General features: G+C 35.3%; 1 protein-coding gene across 1 annotated transcript in view; it reads left to right on the top strand.

Annotated features, from left to right (window-relative positions):
- Positions 1-23,704, top strand: part of CSMD3 (CUB and Sushi multiple domains 3) — a 668,812-nt gene that overhangs the window by 380,438 nt on the left and 264,670 nt on the right. The window contains 3 exon segments of the mRNA XM_068672527.1: positions 6,360-6,476; positions 11,772-11,987; positions 12,548-12,736. Of these exon segments, the coding sequence (XP_068528628.1) occupies positions 6,360-6,476; positions 11,772-11,987; positions 12,548-12,736 (522 nt within the window).

Genomic DNA, 23,704 nt, shown 5'->3' with positions numbered 1-23,704 from the left:
CATCAGTCTCTTCAAAAAAATGAAGTAATTTGTTATTAGGAAGATTCTTTAACAGTCCTTCGGGGGAAGTGTGACCAATTTATGGACAGCTGTATTGACTATATATATATATAGATGTATATATATATATATATAATTTATTTTAAAAAGAAGTGGCAGTGATGAAGGCCTCCACTTCAGAGTGGAGGCCTCCACTTTTGCTATATTTTTCCTTCTTTGTCTCATGGGTAAAATGCTCGTATCTTTTTGTTTGTTTTTATCCACATAGAACAGAGAAAACCTATTTGTATTATTCTATAATTATTTATTCTTAAATAGTACATCTGCAGATGCAGTTTGGTTTATATGCTCTAAATACAGGGCACAATACCTAGGAAAACAAATATGCAAATAGATAACAAATATTATTTTCTAATAAGAATATTAACAGGTCTTTAGAAAATAGTTGCACTTAAGAGAGAAAATAGATGTTTTTGAGCTTTGTTTAGAAAAATGTTACTTGTTTTACATTTATACCATTCCTATGTAACATCCATGTATGATTTACTCAGTATGTATCTATCAGTACTCCCTTGAATTTGACTGTAACTCTTCCCAGTGCTTAAGTGAAAAATTTTGGCTTATCGTGTACTTTCTGTTTGAATATTATAATAGAAATCTTCTTTTAAACTGTGAATATTTGTGAGAAAACCTATATTAACAATATACAAAGTAATATATTAATCCTGTTAAATATGACAGGAAAAAATAGTAAATGTTTAAATAATTAAGAGTATAATGTCCTTTTTCTTTTCTTCATCATAACATGAAATTAATTACTTAATAATCCTTATCAGGTATTTGGATTAGGGGTAAATATTGGCATCCCACTTGATCTTTATTTTATTTGCTTAAGAAAATGAATAAACAGAGAACATCAGCAAGAAAAACATTCAAATTAGATGGAAGACATTCAATGATTATATTGAAAACACCAAGATGTTACAATGAATTAGCAAATCTGACTTGTGCAGTGTCATGAGGAATCTATCAGGGAGATCTGGCAAAGGTGTTACGTTATTTTTGTAAAGGTATCTCTAAGATAAAAACAATAATCTTATTAAAATTTCAACTATTAAAAATATATATTCAAATGCAAATATTCAGTATGGTAGAATCTACACTTGGAAGGTGTTAGTATGTCCTGATATGTTTTAGATTTAAATAAGGAGATAAAGATATAACAGCTTTCATTATGAATAATCTAGACTTTATTATGCTCTTTTCTTGTATAGTATAACTCAAGTCCGAAGTTTCTTTCAGGAAGCTGTTAGTAAGCATTGGATGCCTGTATTGTTATTTTATTTTTACTCCTTGCATGCATCCCATTTTAAGGCACATTACATCTAGTGTAAATAGGGAAGCCAGATGCTGAAATTTCTTTATCTACGAAACACAGCATGTGATTTAAATTGTAATTCACTGTTTCAATTTTTTTTTTAGCTATCTTTATATTTCTGTTCTATAATCAAATTACATATTAAATGAAAATCAACTTAGAATTAGTTTGTTGTTTGGAAGTCAGAGACAATTAAACAGCTGAATGCAATGGTACTACTGTGTGTGTATTTGTATATAGATTTATATTTATACAAACACATACAATAGGTTTATCTTTCCATTCTGTGGTTCTTCCTGAATTCATGTTACCAGTCTTTCTTGCTAATGCTTGAAACCTTTTGTAAAACCAATCAGTATTACATAAAGCATAAATTATAAATTTATGCTTTCTCTTCCATCGCTGTGGAAAACAAATAGATTTCATTTATTTGTATTTACATTAAGTTCATCTTACTGAAAAAAAAAAGTCTTTTTTTTTTTTTTCCTTTTTTCAGAAGCTTCTATTCTTATGCATATTTTCTCTTTTTTGAGAAAACTGTGATAAAGCATTGCAGATTAGTTTTCATGTTGTGGTTGGTGACTTAGAGCTAGTCTTTTGAAAAAAACTTTAAATTTATCTATGAAAATGGTAGGTGATATCAGTTTAAAAGGTGGAAAACATTTCTAATTCACAAATATCACCATCTTCAGTCAGGCAAAATGGGTCAGTGATTATTATTTTTTTTCTGTATTGTTATTGAACACCATATGTTGAAATACATCAATACACATATCTATGTAGAATGTGTATTATTTTGCTTTAATTAAATAACAAGTATGTTCTCTTGACAGTTTTCTGTCCTTGGATGTGGTCAAACCCTTTTATCTCACATTTAGTCTTCTTGATATCTTCATATCATTGCTATACCCTTTATGGGTCTGAAGTAGACTTCAGTTACATCAAAATAAATTTAATTTAAAATTAATAAATAGTTACATAGAAATAAATAAATCATTTTAAATTGGTCATAATCCTTTTTCAGAGACCTCAGATAACAGAGAACATAGTTACTGGATGCTGAGTTTTATTTCATAGTATAAAATAAAATAAAATAAAATAAATAAAATAAAATAAAATAAAATAAAATAAAATAAAATAAAATAAAATAAAATAAAATAAAATAAAATAAAATAAAATAAAATAAAATAAAATAAAATAAAATAAAATAAAATAAAATAAAATAAAGAGGTAAGGGGATCTTCTACAAAGAAGTGCTAAAGTAAAGCTATGCAGATTGACCTCTGCAGGAGGAGATTATACAGGCTTACTTCTGCAGTAAAACATAAACATTTAAAAATAGAACTGAGGACACATGCAAAAAAATGGGAAAAGACTTATATGAGCAGAAATGTTACCTTCCTTGCTCATTAACTGCTGCCACATTTTATTGTAGTGTCCTAGCAATATGTTTGTGTAGCACAGAGGCTGTGACAAGAAAGATAAATAAGTACTAGAAATAGGTAATACAGTGGTCATAGAGACCAAAAGTATATCTTTCAAGACTAGGTTAAGAAATGTTGTCTCATTTAAGTGAATCAAACAAAGCTAGAAACTGTCATGCTTTGCCAGCCCTCCAAAGTGAATTTCCAAGATGGAAAATAACATAATGACAGTTTATAATAAGAATAAACGGGTGAAAATTAACCATGAATAAATTTAGGCTAGAAATTACAAGTCTATTTCTAATATGGAACAGTGATTTTTTATAATAGTAGGATGGATGAAATATGACCTGAAATGGAGCTTGATGATTTTATGAATGACATAAGTCACGTGTTTTCCTTACAACTAGTTATGTATTTCAGTGATTAAGTATGGCCTCCCACTGAGACACTTATATGTAGCCTGAGTAAAGGTTCTAAAATTGTTTGGGGAAAAATATATATATATATATTTAATATAGGGCAATTTTCTAAGCTAGTCTTGCTTGCTGCCACTCCTCCTTTTGTTACTGAGCAAAAGGAATGAAGTTATGATCCATTACAACAAAAGTGTTCAAGCAACCCAATGCTATAAGAATCTTATTTCACTTGAACAGCTGGCTTAGTCACTTGATTCCACTACTAAATTTTAATCTTCAATCACATTTAACCAAGACTTACTTCATAAGCTATTACATTATTTCCCAATATCACACTGTTGTAAAGGTACTTTGTACTATACATCCAGATATCTATCTGTATTACATGCAGATATTTTTGTTAATTTTTTGTTAGTTTTTAATTCCTTCTCACAAAACACAGTAATAAATAAATAAATATAAAGATTAAGGCATGTCTTGACTGAGCTGTTTTTCTTACATAACAAAGAAATTAAATGTCATGTTAGCAACACAATAAATGATGATCAAAAACAAAACAAAACAAAACAACACATTTCATGTACCCAATTTTCCACATTAGAATGCCAAGCTAGTGCTTCAGTTATTTGCTTATTTATTCATTATACTTTTAGTCTGTCCTGTTTTAGTATGTCTCCATATATCAGACAATGAAGTGAAAAGGAGGTTTCTTACAGACTCTAGAAAAATGTGTAAAGAGTATCTTTTGCTGTTTTCATTTTAACATGTTTTTATTTTCCTTTGCATTCCAAAAAAGAGTCAGCTACTAGTTTTGATATTATATGCTCTGGCTGTTTCCCATCTTATCAGGACCAGTGCACACTTTATATTTTAGATCTGTCAACTTGGCTTTGTTTCGTAACATGCTGGTCCCTTGATGCCTTTGTTTGCCATCTGCTAGCCTTCATACAGTTACAGTGAATGCCATAGACATTTTGTCATCACTTGCATTCTTGAAAGATTTTTCAAACACCCACTGTAAAATGCATTATTTTTTTGGGCTGTTTCCCATGATTATAAAAATTGATTGCATATTCTATTGCAGCCCTTCTTAATAGGGCTGACCTAAAGTGTGGACAAAGTAGGTAGTTACCATCAGAATCTGCAATAACATGCTGTTATAACATGCCCTGATTCTATTTTGCTAATGTCTAAATATAACAAGATCAGATGATAACTGACCTCATTGGATCTTCATCATGAGGAGGAAAATAAATGTGTTGGAGCATCATTTCCTTTTGGCAAATATGATGAGATTGGGCAGTAGTGGTCCTAAAATTTCAGCCTGTGGTATTGGATCTCCAACTTTCTAGCTTACAATCTGGCCAAAAAGGCTAGAAAGCTGGCAGGAAAAGCAGCACATGGACACATATACACACATACACACACACACACACACACACACACACGCACACACACACACACAAAATGATGAGATAAAAATACCTTTCAAAGAGAAAGTGGTTAGCTACAACAATCAAACCAATTTAGCTAGGCAAAATAGGGTATTATTTATTTATTTTAATTGGATGTGTATATGAGTAGGGAAAAGACTAAAGGTTACAGGTAATAGCAACCTTTAATTGTCATAAACTTTTTCTCATAAATGGAGTAGGGTTCCCATCAGAGTGTGGGTGATGTTGAGTTTGTTTCTCTGTCTTCTCTCCCCAGCTAAGACTGCAAATATCTTCAGTGTTTCCGCAGTCTTACTGTATCCTAGCATATAGAATAAAGTGTATAGTAACAGTATCCAAGTTTCATTTATTTTCTATAAGAAAACTGTAATTAAATGTATACTTCTTTATGTTCAGTACCCTAAAGGGGATAATATATAACATGCTAATATAGCACATTATAACATATAATAGGGAGTAATATGTAACGTTTATATATATATATACATGTATATAAACAACCAAAAAAAACCATAGTTATGCATTTCATAATTTACCCTGTCAGTGTTTAGCACAAATCATCACAAATATAAAACTTAATGTGTGAGGATGTTGTTTGAGTACTGTTATTATATTGGAAATGCAAACTTCTCCCACCTTCACGCTCTGTACGATGTTTGAGTGTTGTGTTTGTAGCTGCTGATGATGTTCAAAGAGGGGCAGATGCATGTTATACCAGTTAGTGCTGGTGGGGCAGCCTCTCAGAGAAAAAAAATAAATAAATATATTGCTTCTTCAGCCTGTGACAACCTCCTTCCCTCTTCCTTGCTCATGTAACAGCACACCACCGGGAAGCACAGAGATGAGCTATAGGTAAGCAACAGCTTGGAGAGCAATGAGGCGAACTGGAATTGGTAGTTGTATCAACTGGAATTGCAGACATGCATCTGCCATCTACCTGTCTCCCAAACTGCCTTTCAACAGTTTTTCAAAAGTTTCTGCTAAAGGGAAAACTTTATGGTTTATAGTGGAAGTGTTGAATATTGGCTTATGTTAATGGTGAATGTTGAAGAAATTTATGCCAGTTTTGTGATGATTTTACTTTTGTATTTTGTATTAATTCAAGTGGTAATTTAATTTTTATATCACTCAATTGCTGATTACAAAGTCACTATTGATACTACAGTATGGCTTATTCTTATATTGGCAGTTGTCAGTTATAGATGTAAATGCATGATACACTAAAGGATGTCATGCTTCCCTGCATTAATATTACCAGTCACTAATTCTTCAATACTAAGGTCTAATCTACTCAATTTTAACTCTCCATTCTTAGCACCTGGCTAAAGTGCTGTTGGTTCTATATTTTCTGCCTTCATCCTCCTGCTGGACTTTTGAGTTTTCACGGAATCACAAGAAAATGTGAAAAAAACAGCTAAGGAAACTCACTTTTTGTTTTATTAATAACTAGCAAAAAATACGTTAACCATTCTTTGATTTTATTTCCTTTCATATTGTGTTAAATGGACTATTGTCCATAAGTAAGATTGATGAACCATTTGATCAACTAGTTTTCAGTAGTTTTAAAACCAGAAGTTTTAAAAAGATAGTTTTGTTCTTTTTTCATTTTTTTTTTCCTAAGCTGTATGTTCTATATTATTTTATTAATATACTAGTTGTTTGTTTGTTTGTTTGTTAATTCTAGCTTTGTGTGGTGGTGATGTTAGAGGACCTAGTGGGACAATTTTATCCCCTGGTTATCCAGAACTCTATCCAAATTCACTGAATTGTACATGGACTGTGGATGTTACCCATGGGAAAGGTAAATACATTGTTTTCTCTATTCCCCTTCCCTTCCCTTCCCTTCCCTTCCCTTCCCTTCCCTTCCCTTCCCTTCCCTTCCCTTCCCTTCCCTTCCCTTCCCTTCCCTTCCCTTCCCTTCCCTTCCCTTCCCTTCCCTTCCCTTCCCTTCCCTTCCCTTCCCTTCCCTTCCCTTCCCTTCCCTTCCCTTCCCTTCCCTTCCCTTCCCTTCCCTTCCCTTCCCTTCCCTTCCCTTCCCTTCCCTTCTTTAATTGCTTTTTTCTTAAACATATAGGTAAAGGTCCAGTGTTCTGTCCTACGCATATAGATTCCAGATCTGGGTTTTCCACACTGAATTAGGATTGTATTGCTGATTTTTGTTTGTATTTATATTTATTGTATTAATTCCTAGAATTCCAGATGTAGACTAGGCCCAATGGAAAGCCAAATGTTTTTTACAGAACAAAATATCACTGAAAGACTGTAGTCCAAGTAACAGACAATTGTATAAATGCACATTAATCCATACAGGTGAAAGAAGGTGGATTTTTTTCTGTGTTCATGAAAAAATGCCTTCTCTTAGAGACATTAGACAGAAATAGTCCTTGATATTTAGATTTTTTATCAATTATCTGAAGTGAAGACTTGTGTGAGAATGTTATTCATATGTCATAAAAAGAAGTGAAGATAGAAGAGAATTGTTTTAAATATAGTTTTCATCATGTGAAATTTTACATTATGGCTAGCTGTTGACCAGGAAATGTCAGAAAGAGAAGTCTCTTTATTTTGAAGGAAAGAAATAGTTTCTTTCATTTATATGTAGGGTGGCTGCATATAAATGGTAGCTTATTGTACATCTAGAGATTCAATAAATAATATGGTTTAGAAATAAATGTGGATGGAGAAAAAAAGATAAATAATGCAACCACTTCAGGAGACATTTAGAATGGTAAGAAAGAACTAATGACTAAACTAATGACTAATGAGAGACAGGAGACTTTAAAAAAATGGTTATTTGTTGAAGGCAGGTATCCAGACAGTGTTTAACCCAGCAAAGAGTGTACCTGTGCAGCCCATGAGCTTCCAGATTTTCCAGGAGAGTGCTGTGTGAGACTATGTCAAAAGCCTTTGTGAAGTCTAGATAGACTATGTCAACAGCCTTTCCTTCATGCACCAGGTGGGTCACCCGCTCATAGAAGAAGGTGAGGTTGGTCAGGCAGGACCTGCCTTTCATGAACCCATGCTAACTGGGCCTGATCCACTGGTTGTCCAGCATACGTTGCATGTTTGCATCCCAAATGACCTGTTCCATCACCTTTCCTGGCACCGAGGTCAGGCTGACAGTCCTGTAGTTCCCCGGGCCCTCCTTACAACCCTTCTTATAGATGGGCATCACATCAGCAAGTCTCCAGTCATCCTGGATATCTCCAGATAACGAAGACCGCTGACAGATGATGGAAAGTGGCCCAGCAATCACATCTGCCAACTCCCTCAGCACTGTCGGGTGGATCCCATCTGGCTCCGTGGACTTGTGACAGTCTTCATAAGATCATCATCCTTTGATCTTCCTCTGAACTCACTCCAGTAGTTCTATGTCCCTCTTGCACTGGGGAGCCCAGAACCAGACACAGTACTCTAGGTGTGGCCTCACTAGGGCTGAGTAGATGGGGAGGATCACTCTTCTGAATTCACCCCAGGATACAGTTGGCCTTTTTGTCCACAAGGGCACATTGCCTGCTTATGGTCAGCCTGCTGTCCACTAGGACTCCCGCATCCCTCTCTGCAGAGCTATTCTCCAGCAGGTCAACCCCCAGCCTGTACTGGTGCTTGGGGTAATTTCTCCTTAGATGCACTTGCCCCTGTTGAACTTCATGAGGTTCCTCTCAGCCCAACCCTCCAGGATCTCAAGGTCCCTCTGAATGGCAGCACAGCCATCTAGAATATGAGACACTCCTCCAAGCTTTATGTCATTAGCAAACTTGCTGAGGGTGCACTCCATTTTATCATCACGTTCGTTGATGAGTAAGTTAAACAACACACTACTGACCCCTGTGGGACACCACTAGCTATGGGCTTCAACTATATACTACTGAGCACAACACTGAGCTCTGCCATCTAGCCAATTGTCAATCCACCTCACTGTCCACTTATCTTGGCTGCACTTCCTGAGTTTGTCTAGGATAAGCTCACTTCCTGAGTTTGTACAGGTTGTGTAGAAGACAACAAGGAGAGGTATGCTGCTTGACCTTGTATGAATGAATGAGGAAGGACTAGTTGGAGATGAGAGGGTTGGGGGCAGCCTTGATTGACCATGATATAGTGGAGCTCAGTTTCTGGCAAGGAGGAAGCAGGGCAAAAAGTAGGATTGCGACCCTGGACTTAGGAGAGCAAACTTTGGCCTCTTCAGGGATCTACTTGGAAGAAATCTATGGGTTAGGGCCCTGGAAGGAAGGTGTGTCCAAGACAACTAGTTGGTATTTAAGTATCATTTCCTCCAAGCTCAAGATCGTTGCATCCATATGAGTATGAAGGCAAGAAAAGGGGGAAGACTTGCATGGATGAGCAGGGAGCTCCTGGCAAAGCTCAGACAGAAGAAGGAAGTCTGTGGAAAAATGGTCCAGCCACCTGGGAGGAATACAGGGACTCTGTCAGAATATGCAGGGATGTGAAAAGGAAGGCCATGGCCCATTCAGAGTTAAATCTGGCAAGGGATGTCAAGGACAACAAGAAAGGCTTCTTCAAATGCATCAATAGAAAAAGGAAGACTGAGGAAAATGTCAGCCCACTACTGAATGGGGCAGCTGCCCTGGTGACAAAGGATACAGATAAGACAGAATTGCTGAATGCCTTTTTTGCTTCAGTCTTTACTGCTAAGGTCAGCCCTGGAGACAAGGGAGGAAGTCCGGAGAAAGGAGGACTTTCCCTTTGTCAAAGAAACAGGAAGATTAAGTTTACCTGGTTTAATTTTAAACTTCTAGTGGTACAGCGTTATGCTCAGTAGGCTAGTCCACTAGGCCACTTCTGTATTTAATGGAAAAAATCATTTATCTTCAGGACATGGATTATCTCAAAGTAAACGTATCTAAAATAGATGGAATGAATTGTTCTCTGAAAGTGCCTATTTACCTCTATTATCTGATGTCCAGGAGCTTTATCTGATGGATGAATTGTCCAAGGGGAAACTCAGAGACTTTTTAAAGTGTTAGATGGTTACCATTAGAGAAAATTAATCCCATACATATGCATGGATGATTTTAAAATGGAGGAGAGAAAGTTTATTCTGGAAATCTAATTTTCTGCTCTATTTCATATCTAATATAATTAGTACTTCAGAATGTCAAGGAGTATCTTGTACTGGCTATTAACTAGTGATACATTTGGTAGAATATAATTAATATTTTTCTTTAAGCTTTTTTTTTTATTTGGACAAAATTTGGCAGTCTGATGTCAGACTACCAAGCAAATGTATGTAACATGTAACATGTATGTTACATGTATGTAACATGGTGGGGGGGTACTTTAAAACATGTATCTTTGTGTTGCAACTTCATAATGCTATTACTTCATGGCAGGTAATTAAATGTATTTATTGAGTTAAGATTTATATGTTATATCTGCATATGTTGTATTGCTAAGAAAAGCTCTGTTTCTGTATGCATATGTATTGTCTGAAATAATAACATCTGCAATATATATTTTTATATTTTGCTTTCACTATTCAATTGCATTAAACAGGAAATTCTGGATTGATTTCTCATTCATATTCATGTGGACCAGTATTAAGATTTTTGAATGTCCACTAAAAACTTTGCTATGATTTTTTTTTTTATTTTCAATTTTATTTTTGATAATTAGAATATTGCAACATGCACTTTAAGTATAGTTAATAAGTCTAGGAATGTGTGCTATACCTGAAGAGGAAATTAATCATCTATCGTGACATTAATTCCTATATTGTGTCTGTTGTTAGCATGTAGTTCAAATATAATGAAGTGAATTTTGTGGACTGTCAATGGTATAGTTTAAACAACTAACTAGTAGAACAATTCATTTCATTTACCCTCTCCCCACACCCTCCTCCCACTCCCCAACATTCTGGATTGCAATATTAAGAAATGACATTATGCCTTCTTGGTTTTAGTCAATATGTACATATATATATGTTCCCCTTACAAAAAAAGGGGCATGTGCAAAATAAGAAGGAATCTACCTGAATATATATTTTTTAAATAATTCTCTGTGACACAGTATGTCACATAAAATATATTAATAAGATTAGAGCATTTTCTACAGAAAACCAAATTATACAACTAGGATATACCTTGGTGTTTTGCTTAGAAATGCCATGGCAATCTGTAAAATTGCCTGAAACATTCCCTGTAGTTAAAATTTGAGTTTGTGTTTGAACAAAATTCAGTGAACCTCAGTGAATTCATAGGAATTCCAATGTTTGGAGTTGCTACCAAAAAACTTTCTTTGAAGATAATAAATACAATGCTCAAAGCAGATGAGTGATTTTGCTTATACAATTATTAGATTAAGATATTTTAATTCTCAAAGATATTTTGGGGATTGTTTTGTTTTATCTTATACGTTAAATGCAACCTGATCCAGTAATTTCTTTGCCAGTGCTACTAAGTAAGGGCATGTTTATCTGGATCCACAAGCTACAATAAGTCTTGGCTTGGGGAGCTCTAAGAAGAAAAGAGGGTATCTACTTTAAAAGGCTGAACAATTTTCCCATTTCTGAAAAGCTAAGACATTAACTAGAGGTCTCTAAGACCCAAGGGATTGCTCTCATTATTCCCATTGCAGAAAGACTTATTCTTAGTCCAGAAAGACTAAGCATGAATCCCAAAGATCATAGAATCATAGAATGGCTTGTGTTGAAAGGGACCTTAAAGATCATCTAGTTCAATCCTCCTGCCATGGACAGAGATGCCACCCACTAGATAAGGTTTCCAAGAGCCCCATCCAGCCTGACCTTGAACACCTCCAGGAATGGAGCATACCTAACTTATCTGGACAACCTGTTCCAGTGCCTTATCACACTGAGTAAAGGATTTCTTCCTAAGGTCTAATCTAAATCTCCCCTCTTTTAGTTTAAAACCATTTCCCCTTGTCCTATCACTATTTGCCCATAAAAAAAAAAAAAAAAATCTCCAACTCTCCATCTTTTCTATGAGCCCCCTTTAAGTACTGAAAGTCTTTCTTTTCTGAACCATGATTCATACTGAAATGTATTGGTTTAATCATTGTCTTAGTTACATTCATGATAACTGTGTGATACATAAATTAATTCTACTTTTTCTAATAGGAGTACAGTTCACCTTCTATACTTTCCATTTGGAGGATCATCACGACTACTTACTAATAACAGAGAATGGCAGTTTCACACAACCATTAGCACGTCTGACTGGCTCAGAGCTTCCTTCACCAATCAACGCAGGTCTCTATGGAAATTTCAGAGCCCAGTTACGCTTTATATCAGATTTTTCTATATCATATGAAGGATTTAACATTTCTTTCTCTGGTAAGGAAACAACACCTGGAATAGTTTGTTTTATGATATACTGAATCATAAAATTATTTAAGTTTGTTTGTTTGTTTGTTTGTTTGTTTAAGCACAGCAATTTTAAAGCAAGAAAATCTCTCTGAAATCTCTGCTACATGATAAGTAAGAGGACACTAAACTGTAAGCAGCATTCAAGTGAGGGGAAGAAACAGAATTGGTCTAATTTCAGTTAGTGAAATTCCAGATGAGCCCATGAGTCAGTCAGTCAGACTTACGCTGTACCATTGTTTTCATTTGTTTTATGTATCTGGGGCATTTATGGCTCTAATAAGTGTGATAAATCATGTTGTGTTATGCATCTTAAAAATGTTATAAATGCATTCATTAGTCTAGCTTTTGAAGGTAGTCTAATTGCCAACTTAACATTCATGCATTCATTGTGTTTTTAAAACTGAAATCTTTATCCAAGGTCAGTTGGAAATACACAGAAATTAGTAGATTGCAAGATTAGAAAAAAGGCTGATAGAAAACACAAGTTGTTCTCACTTGTACAAGCTGACTTGCTCTCTTGCTTTCAGAATATAATCTAGAACCTTGTGAAGATCCTGGGATCCCACAGTTTGGTAACAGAATAGGATTTAATTTTGGAGTGGGAGATACTCTGACATTCTCCTGTTCATCTGGATATCGTTTGGAAGGAGCTTCAGAGATTATTTGTCTAGGTGGTGGCCGACGAGTATGGAGTGCACCTCTGCCAAGGTGTGTGGGTACGTGGTCAGCTGCTTTCATTTGCTTGTATGTGTAGTCATTGTCCATGGATTTGCAGATATACAGCATGGAAATGCATGGTAATACACCTCTTAATTTGTAAGGTACTTTCATATCCTCCATATCTCTTTAGTCAAATTTCTTTCTTTTTAATTTATTTTTAATATAATTAATATTAGAATTATTCATAGATTTCATAACATTTCAAACTGAGGACAAAATCCTTACTGTTCTTATTTTGATAAATACCTTAGGAAAACTGGGTATAAACTTAAGTCAATATTTATCAGTTCAGATATCTAATAACTGGCTTTCGTTTGTCAGTGCAAATTTCCAGGTGATACCTGTATTACAAAAATGCATAAATATAATTAGATAACGTAAACCAGATATGTTTCATACAAGTAGGTCCATGTGTAGAAGAACAGACAACATGGGCTTCCTAGATAAGTTAGAGAAGGGTATCTTCAGAGAACAGTTGTCCTGGCTTGAAAACAGTAGCTATGATAACTGAAGTAACCTCTAATGGTTCCTAAAACTTTCCACTCACTGTAGGTTTGACTGGAAACTTAACTTTTAATGGCTAAAGTTGTCTGAGATGAATTCTTCCTAAAGGTCTTTTGTTTCACTTCTATGGAGAATTGCTAAAGGAAAAGGAAAAAGAAAAGGAAAAGAAAAAAGGAAAAGGAAAAAAAAAGCATAATATTTCTAAAAAGTAAGATAGTTACTTAAGTGTCTGTAATTTTTTACTTATGTAAGGGTATTTGCTGTATGGAAATGTTTATATATGAAAATATCTATATCAGTGTGCATTTGGAATCTTTTTTTCTTTTCTTCAAACTAAATTGCATGATAGTGAAACCCATTTATTTCAGGATCTGATTGTATAATAATTGATTTACTTGTTTGCTTATACTCTGTGTTAGTTACTGTATCAAAAATTTAATTCTGAATTTCACAAATACACAAGCAACATTTATGTGTGCATTTACAGAAAAGATGGTTTAGAGGCTAGGTCAGTGTAGGTCAGTGTAGTGTATGAATAAAAGTTATTTTTGTGTAGGAGATGGTGATTTTTTAACCAGAAGAAAAATAATGAATGCATGCAAAGCTGTGAAAATGGGTGAAATTTTAGTAATAAATACCTGGAAATATTAGTATACTGAAAATGAATCAGTAAGTTATCAGTAAACACCTTGTGCAGAAACAAAAATGTAAATAATTGCTATTTAGTTTTCATGACATAGAAAATAATATCTATATTTGTGTGATAGGAAAAAATAGAAAAAGAGAGAGAAAGAGAGAGAGACAAAAGCTGGTATGCAAGGGTTGAATTATGTTTCAGTCAATGTGTTTTCTCCTTGTCTTTGAAAATGAAAGATGGTCTCCACTAGAACAACTTACTGAACTACTTTCTCCCTGTAAATAATCCACCTTCCATTGACCACTTTTACTGGATTCAGAAATCTATATATTGTTCATGTTGCTCATGTCTGGCATTTTCTACAGAAGTGATTCACAAGTTTTAATAATTCTGATATATACATTTTCACATACTCAAAAGCCCACTTGGAAGTGAACCACTGTTCATACTATTTGTGCTCACATGGTCAGTACAATACAAGAAAGACACAAATAAATGATGGTTAGTAGCTGGACCACTGATCCTGCAACAAAAGGTGAGACAACTGGTCCTTTCCAGACTGAAGCTTCAATAGAACCTAATAGCAGCCCTGACTACCTGTGAGGAGACCATTAAGGCTCTTCACAGGGGTTTATGATAGGAGGATGAAAGGAAAAGGCATAAGATGAAACAATAAAATTCCAGACTGGAAATAAACAGAAACCTTTTTATGAAGAAAATGTCAAAGAGTGGAACAGGTTGCCCAGAGAGGTGGTGGTATCCACCCTTGGAGGTTTTCAAGGCCCAACTGGTTAAAGCCCTGAGCAACCTGGTCTGACCTCAGGGCTGAGCCTTCTTTGAGTAGGAGGATGAACTAGAGACATCCTAAGGTCCCTTCCAACTTGAATTTTCCCGTGTTCTTGATTATGCATCCTCTTGATAGGGATAGTTAGTTGAGTCCTGTGGGTCATACTATTATTTCTGTTTTATTAGTAAATGCTCATAATGAATAGCTGTACGTTACATATCTTGGTTGTCTACTTCCACCTGTGTCTTGGTCCTTTGATAGTACAAATTGCATAGTTCTTTACTCATTCTGTGGTCTCTTCAGGTGCTAGCCATTCAGTTTCCCTTTATATCCCCAACAAGGTTTTATTTTAAGGATAGTTCACCACAGAATACCCTTCCAGTAGGTGATATGAGTCGAACTTTGCTAGACTTGGCCCCAATGCCTTGTGGAGACCTCCTAACAGCATTTTCAACAAGCCTGTTTTGTATAGTCAGTCACAACCGTGCCAATCTTCGTGTCATATTGCAAATTTGCTTAATTCTGTACAAGAAATAGCCACTGTTATTCTGGGTGTAGTATAGTTCTCAAATAATTTTGGATATTCTGAACACAGAGAAAATTAGTGATGCTTTTGGACCACAGAAGCACCACAGTGTAATAACACCATGTAATAGTGTTTGTTATAGACATTCCTGGGCTTCTCCAGATGGGTTTAGCTCTGAGTGGTGTAGATGGACACCATTGTCACCACTTATCTCTTCCAGGAGTGGATGCATTTAGTAGTGTAGACACACTTAAAGTGACCAAAGTGCTTCTTTAGCATATAATAAAAGTGCTTTCATTCACAAAATAAGAAATTCCAGCTATGTGACAGAAGATAGTGTTTGGGGCCTTCAGAAAGACTCTAGGAATAAATAGAATATCAGAACAATTGATGTTATCTGTGACTGGTTCTTTGTTCACATGCTCTTGATGTTTAAGGCTCTAGGATGCATAGAGTTTATGACCAATCAGAATGAATTGTTCTGGTGATGTTCAGATGTAGTTTACTGGCTGCAAAAGTACCGTATAGTATCTTGTGCACTTAGTAATCCTGACCTTGACTAAATTCAAAATTTGAAAAATCAGTGGAATCAATGTCTTGTGAAAAATCATTCAACAGTAGAGTCTGAATTAGTGCAATTGATCGATTGTTTGTACATGACTAAGTTGCTTCCTTTTATTAGCAATGCATATGAGGGTGTTTGCATTTACAAAGTGACATTTATTTTGCTTTAATCCAAAACCACTTCTATTACTAATTTCCCACATCCTCTTGGTACATCAGCATACTATGAACATTTTTTTTTTAATAAAAATCAATAGTTCTACCATTATTTCATATAGAATTGTAATGCCCCTTATTATACAAGTATTTTACATTTTATTCCATTACAACATATGCAAGTTTCTGTTTCATTGTCAAGCAGATGGTAGATAAATATACTTATGTATTTTATTTTGTATTGTATTTTGAAGGATCATAAAATTTTTCTTCTGATTTAGAGATAGATGTTTTTATTTTTAACTGATTTTCCTATTGAAGCTTGTGAGGATAAATTTTATATTTGAAAGATAAATATGTCAGTTTCACTGAATCACAGCATGGTTGAAATTGGAAGAGACCTCTGGAGGTCATCTAGTCCAAACCCCTGCTCAAGCAGGGACACCTAGAACAGGATGCCCAAGACCAGTTCCAGACAGCTTTTGAAGATCTCCAAGAATGGATACCCCATGACACATGGGCAACTTGTACCAGTGCTCACTCATTCTCCCTTCACGTGTTTACATACATTGATAAGGTCATCCAAGCCTCCTCTTCTGTAGGCTGAATAGTCCCAACTCTCTCAGCCTCTCCTTACATTAGTGGTGCTCCTGTCCCTTGAACTTCTTGATGGCCTTTTGCTGGATTCTCTTTCACGTGTCCATGTCTCTCTTGTACTACATAGCCCAGAACTGGACACAATACTCCTGGTGCAGCTTCACCAGTGCTGAATAGAGTGGAAAGATCACCTCTCTCGACCTGCCGGTGATACTTTGCTTAGTGCAGTCAGGAATACTGTTGGCCTTCTTTGTAAAGGCATATTGCTGATTCATGTTCAACGTGGTGTCCACCGGGTCTCCCATGACCTTATCTGCAAACCTACTTTCCAGCTGTGTGGTGCCCAGCATGTACTGGTGCCTGGGGCTGTTCCTCCCAGGTGTAGAACTTTGCATGTCTTGCTGAACTTGACAAGATTCTTGTCAGCCCATTTCTCCAGCCTGTTGAGGTCTCTCTGGACCTCTGGTGAACAGTCCGCATGGCCCTCTGGTGAATCTGCCATTCCCCCAAGTTATGTGTCATCTGCAAATTTACTGAGGATCCACTGTACCCCATTTTCTAGTTCATTAATGAAGACCTTAAACAGGATTGGACCCAGTATTGACACCTCAGTTATTCCATGTAGTACTGGTCTCCAGCTAGGCTATGTGCCACTGACCACTACCATTTAGGTCCAGCTGTTCAGCCAGTTTTTGATCCATCTCACTGTGTTCATCCAGTCCATACTTCAACAGCTTCTCTAAGAGGATCTTCTCCTTCCTGCACCTGGAAATGTTTTCCAGGATTAGCTGTTCCATCACCTTCTCAGGGAAGTTGATGAAGCTGACCAGCCTTTAGTTCCCTGAGTCCTTCTTCGTGCCCTTCTTGAAGATGAGAGTAACATTTGCTTTCTTCCAGACTTTGGGTGCACTTCTCCCACTTGCCACAATCAACCAAAACTTATGAAAAGTGGTCTTGTACTTACATCTGCAAGCTCCCTCAATGTTCATGGGTGCATACATCAGGACCCAGGAATGTCCAATTTGCTGAAGTATTCCCTGACCTTATCCTCTTCCACCAAAGGTAAACATTCCTTGTTCCAGCCTTTCAGCCTGGCCTCTAGGACCTAGGATTCCTAAAGGCCAGTCTTGCTGGTAAAGACTCAAGCAAAGTAGGCATTTGGTTCCTTGGCCCTTTCACTGTCCTCTTTAACCAGGTCATCTGTTTCCTTCAGAAGAGGGTGCACATTTTCCCTAGTCTTTTTTTTTTTTTTTTTTTTTTTTTTGTCACTGATATATAAAAGCCCTTCTTGCTGCCCTTGACATCCCTGGCCAGTTGCAATTCCATTTGGGCTTCAGCTGTCCTAACTCCTGGATGCTCTGACAGTGTCTCTGTATTCCTCACAGGTCCTGTCCTTGTTTCCAGCCTCTGTAGGATTCCTTTCTGAGTTTGTGTTTGGTTAGGTGCTCCTTGTTCATCCACGCAGGCCTTCTGGCCTTTTTTCCTGACCTCCTGTTTGTTGGGATGCATTGATCCTGAGCATGGAGGCAGAGATGCTTGAATATTAACAAGCTTTCTTCCTTCCCCTCCTCCTCCAGGACATGTCTACCAAGGGCACCCAACCCATGAATGTCTATCAAGTAGATCCTTGAAAAGCACAGTCTGCTCTCCTGAAATCCCAAAATTGTGAGTTTGCTGTGTGCCTTTCTCACTGTCCTAAGGATCTTGAACTCCACCATTTCATGGTACTTTCTTTGATTGCATTCACTGAAGCCAAAACTGACCTCTGACCTTCATATTTTCCACAAGCCCCTCCTTGGACCTTGAGAACAAGGTCCAGCATAGATCTTCTACTTATTGGCTCCTCTGTCACTTAGAGAAGGCGATTATTTCAACAGATTCCAGGAAACCTTATGGATTGCTTACACCCAGCTGGGTTGTCCCTCAAATATGTTGGGGTGGTTGAAGTCCTCCATGAGGACCAAGGCTTGAAAACATGAGGTTGCTTCTATTTCTACTTATAGTGTATTGTAACAGTTCTTAAAATAAATAAATAAAAATAATGAACTGTATAATTATATCCATTAGCATAATTTGTTATCTGTATAACTTATTCAAATTTAGATGAGAAAGATACATGATTGTTAACGGTTGTATGTACACAAAGCAGTATTTCCTGTCACAAAATATGAAGAAATTATAAGTTCCAAAAATAATTATGAAGTCTGCTTTTTCTAATTTTGATTTTTCTCCTCTGTGTTCTAATAGTAATCTTCTATATGCTGTTTCATTCTTTCAAATTATTGGTTATCTACTGTGATAATATAATAGTATGGAATACGATTCTGATGTTTCCTTTTTTTTCTTCTTTTATGTATTTACATATACATAGCACTTGCAGAAGATATATTGTTGTCTCAGCCCATTTTTTATTTGCCTATATATTGTCCATTGTGTATGTTAAATGTCTTTGACATTAGTGTCATAGCAATAATTATTATTATTATTATTGATTTTTTGGGGGGGGGGAGCAGGGCGGGGATGATCAACAGCATGATAATAAGGTGTTGTTTTAGATCAACAGCTTTGTTTTCAAAATGCTTGCCTTGTCTACATCCAATGGATAAGTATGAACTCTTGGTCATTTCATTGGGCAGGTGGGATAAAGAACAGAATAGAAGATATGCTTTAATTATATCCTCATACAGGTATTTTAGGTAGCTTGGAAGCTACCACCAGAAGCCCAGATAGTATAGGTCTTTAACTGCTGTTTTTTGTTTGTTTGTTTGTTTCATGCAAGCTGGTTTTTAGTGGCTCCACTGTTCCCAACCCTAAAACAGGTCTTATCTGTGGCTAGGCTGTGTAGGCTTTCTGTCTAAAATCATCAAGACACTAGAGGGTAGTTCTTGCCTTGCTGTACCTTGCAATAAGAGTCTTGGTACCCTTCCTCAGATCTCAGATGGGATCTGTGTGGCCTTTCCACTTCCTTTACCAGTATATGAATCAGCTACAACTGTTGAAATTCATCTTGCTGAGGACTTAAGCCTTCTAAGCCCTGCTGAGAAGGAAGCCCTATTTACAAAGATTGCTGCTCTGATATGTACCATTGATAACTTCTTAATGCCTAGAAATTTGAGTGGATACCATCCATATGTCAGTTTCCAAATCCTTTCTGGTTGTACTGATTCCTTTTTATCCCCTCTTCCTATGAAGCAATTGCTTAAAGTTTATGCATTCTAACGAGCCACTTTTCCAGTATAGCCAAAGGCAAATACAAGGTGGTAGGAAGAAATAATTTGCTCTGTATTCCACAAGTATTATTGCTGCCTCCTAGACTGTTTTTGGACTGTCACAGCATGTGATCTTCCCGCAACCTATTCTGTACTCTTACAAAATTAATGTCATTATGAAGTTTATGTGTGTTTTTTTGTTGTTGTTGTTGTTTGTTTGTTTTTAGAAACGTGTCTGTAGCCAAAATTATTTTATACTAGATTATTTTGTTTCCAGTGATTAAAATTCAGTGCAATTTGGGATATCAGCTCCCTTAGGTTGCTTGAAGTTGGCCACTTAAATAAGTAAAATATTCTTCATTTTGTGATACATTTGTAGTCTTATGTACTTTTTTTTCTGTTTTGGTTATCCATATTTCTATCTATATCTCTTGTTTTCTTTTCCTGAGAATTTAGAAAGAATCATAGCTCATTAATATATTTTAGAGTTATACGTAACAGATTTTATTAGAAGTTTAATGCAAAGTTAAGTTAATGTAGTAAAACCTGTAATTTACAGACAGAAAATAAACAAAAATGCAGTAGCTATGTCAGTATACCTAGTCTAGGAACTTAGCTCTTCTCAGATTCTCAGTGAATCATCACAAGATAGTCTTTATTGGTCTTGCTGGATTTCTGGTTCCACATACAAAAAGAACAAGAGAAGCAACAGAAGGCATATTTGCCAAATGTCAGATAAGTCTGGTTGATATGGTACAGAGATTCCTGGAAGTGCATACCTACATAAGATATCCAGGAGACTGAGGGTATTTAAGAGTTAGTAATTCTTCTCTGTCTGTAATCTTTAAGTACAGACAAAAGACATGCTGTCTGTAATTCTCAGTTTTTATTATCACTCTTTAGTTTAGTCCCAGTATAGTTTTATCTCCTTTGCAACCTGAGGAAATAAGAGATTGTAATCTTCTCTATAATTGTCTGTATATTAAGAAAACATCTCATGTACATAGATGAGACATTTTTTAACTGGTCAAAATTCTAGGTAAATTATCCATCTTCTCACCCCCCCCCCCCCCCTTCTTTTACCTTGGGCAGACATTGCAACAGTTAGACCATCAGTTATAACAGTCTTTACAGGTCAGAATTTCATGTCAGCATTCACCCATTGCTTTTGGTCCTGTACTGAGAAATAATTATTTAAATTTTCATGAAGAATATGGAGTGGATAAAGAGCAACTCTTTAACTTTTTTTTTCCCCCCACTAAATCTTAAGAAGCTTTCATGTGAGATTCTATGAATTTATCATTAGTTTAAAATAACCCTTAAGAAGCAAAAATTTGGTAGCAATGAAAATGAAGAGCATGCATGTTAGAAATGATCAATTAAAATTATTTCAGGTTTTGTATTTGTTCTAATGTTGCTTTACTGCATTCATTAGTGTTCTAAAAGTAAAGTGAACTCCATGATAGCAATATTGATTAGAATAGTTTAAACCAGAAGAGAACTTTGAAGAACCTGTTAGATATAATAAACTAAATGAATGGACAGGTAATCTAGTCTGTATGATAAAATAAATGATAAAATCTGTATGATAAAGTCTGTATGATAAAATAAATGTGAGGTTGATACCTCACGTGATACCTCTCTCCATGACGGAGAAAAAAAAAAAAAAAGTGAGTCATCATTCTTCTAAATTAATGGGATTAGGAATTCAAACGAATTGATTTAAGAGTCACTGAGAACAGTTCGTTGATGGCTGGGTTCAAGATAAAAATAATAAGTTGTATAGAAGCCTTCGGACAGACTGCTTGCAGTGACTTTAGTTTTATTTGTAGTGTCCCCTGCGATGTTCATTAGTTCATCAACTGGTAGGAATTCAGAGAAGGGCCAGGAAAAGAGATAATGAGTTTGTATACACATTCTAATCTAAAAATTAAAAAGAGAGATTATGAAGCCTCTGTGTTTGTTATAATAAATGGCAAAAGAAAACAAAATGAAGAGATTCTTTTTTTTTTTCCCTTTAATGTAAGAACCATTTAGCTGAAATTAAAAAAAAAAAACAAAAACAAAAACAAAAAAAAACCTGACAGAATTCAATAATTTTCAGCATTGCTTTAGTTATGGAAATAGTTCTGATCAACAATACAAATAAATTCAATATACAGTTGTAGATATAAGTGGATAACAATCCTATTCCTGTTTCTTGCCAGAATATTTATCAAACATTCATTTATGGATGCACAGAATGCCAATGCAGTGAGTCCTGAAACAAAAATAACAAATCATAATAGATTATCATTTGTCGAAATTAAATGAAATAATATGCCAAAGAAGCAAAAGCTATTTTTCCTCTGTTTACTCAGGTGTTTGTATAAATAAATAATACATGTTAATTGATGTTCTTATTATTCATTTTCTAAGGATATACTATTTCAAAAAGGAAATTAAAATTAAGACTTTATATTGCTTACATTTAAAAGTAATGTTCAAATAACATGTACTAAATTTTCAAAGTTTATCTTTTCAAATGATAGAATTCCCTGAATTCCATTGAACATGATGTTGTGTGGGAACAATTTTAATAATAGGCTTTTCTACAAATGTAGAAATATTTTTAATATTCTTTTTATTTAGCTGGTTCTATTAAATGACTAATCATTTCAGTGTTGAAAACCTGTGATGGAATTAATGCTAGCTGTAAATCGTGATGAACATGGTAATTAGAAATAATCACATGCAAGCCTATTTAATTTGATATGTTTTTCCACTTCTCTCTTCAGTTGCTTCTACATGTTGAAGACTCATATTTTTTTTCTTATTAAATCATAACAATCTTCAGTCTTTTCAGATCTGTGATCATTCTTGTCTCTTGCTTCTGGAATACTTATATTTATCCAGTTATTTATTCTTTGAAATGAACTTCCTCAAGTTCAATACAGTACTCAAATCTGAAGCCTTACCACTATCAAACAGAAGAGACATAGTCAGTACTCACATTTATTTGTCTTAATCTAATACGGTGAGAAAGCCACACTGGTGAGCCACACTGGTGAGCTAGTCAGAGGTTTTGATTTCTGTTACTCTCAACATTTTTCTGTGCAATGTATTACTCCTATCTAATCATAAAAATGCATTTATTTTTACTGAATTTTCTTCCTGGTTATTGAAGATATTTCAATATTTCAACAACATTCAGAATGGCATGTCATGGGAGAACACAAAAAAAAAAAAAAAGAATATTAGGAAATTTTGCACTAGAATAGGTTTTTGAGGCTCCTTTGTTAGTGCAACATATTTTTAATTTTTTGTTAGTGCAACATATTTTTAATATTTTGTGAAACGACTCTGAAACAGTCTGCATATTATAGGATCTTAACCTACATGGTGGGTTGACCCCAGCCGGCAGCAGAGTGCCCACCTGGTTGAATTGGAAGGGTAAAAAAGCAAGAAGAAGAAAAAAAAAAAAAAGTTATGTCACTCACCAACAGCAAAGAAATGTCCAGTCAATCTCTAAGAAACAACAATTTAGTAGAAACTCCCTTAGTTTTATTGCTCAGCATGGCGTTATATGACATAGAATAGCAACTCTGGTCACTTGGGGTTAGCTGTTCCAACTTTCTCTCTTCCCAGATGCTTGCCCACACCCAGCTTACTTGCTGGTGGGGCAGAATGAGAAACAGAAATGGCTTTAATGCTGTGCAAGCACTGTTCAGCAATAGCTAAAATGATGTGTTGCCAGTACTGTTTTGGTCATAAATCTAAAACACAGCACAGTATGGTCTGATATAAATTGTCTTCATCCCAGTCAAATTTTGTTCAATCTATTAATGAGTATATATAATCGCATAATAATAATAATAATTAAAGTTAAGAAAATGTTTGCTCTGAACATAAACATAGACAGAAAAAAATAAATCGTTTCTGAGTAACAGATTAACAAAATCCTTAAAGAATGTATTGAATACTTGTTCATTTAGACTTATCTAG

The sequence above is a fragment of the Anas acuta genome, chromosome 2 (assembly GCF_963932015.1).
Source record: "Anas acuta chromosome 2, bAnaAcu1.1, whole genome shotgun sequence".
Taxonomy (NCBI): Eukaryota; Metazoa; Chordata; class Aves; order Anseriformes; family Anatidae; genus Anas; species Anas acuta.
The sequence above is the reverse complement of the archived record's forward strand: the minus strand, read 5'-3'. Positions and strand labels throughout refer to the sequence as shown.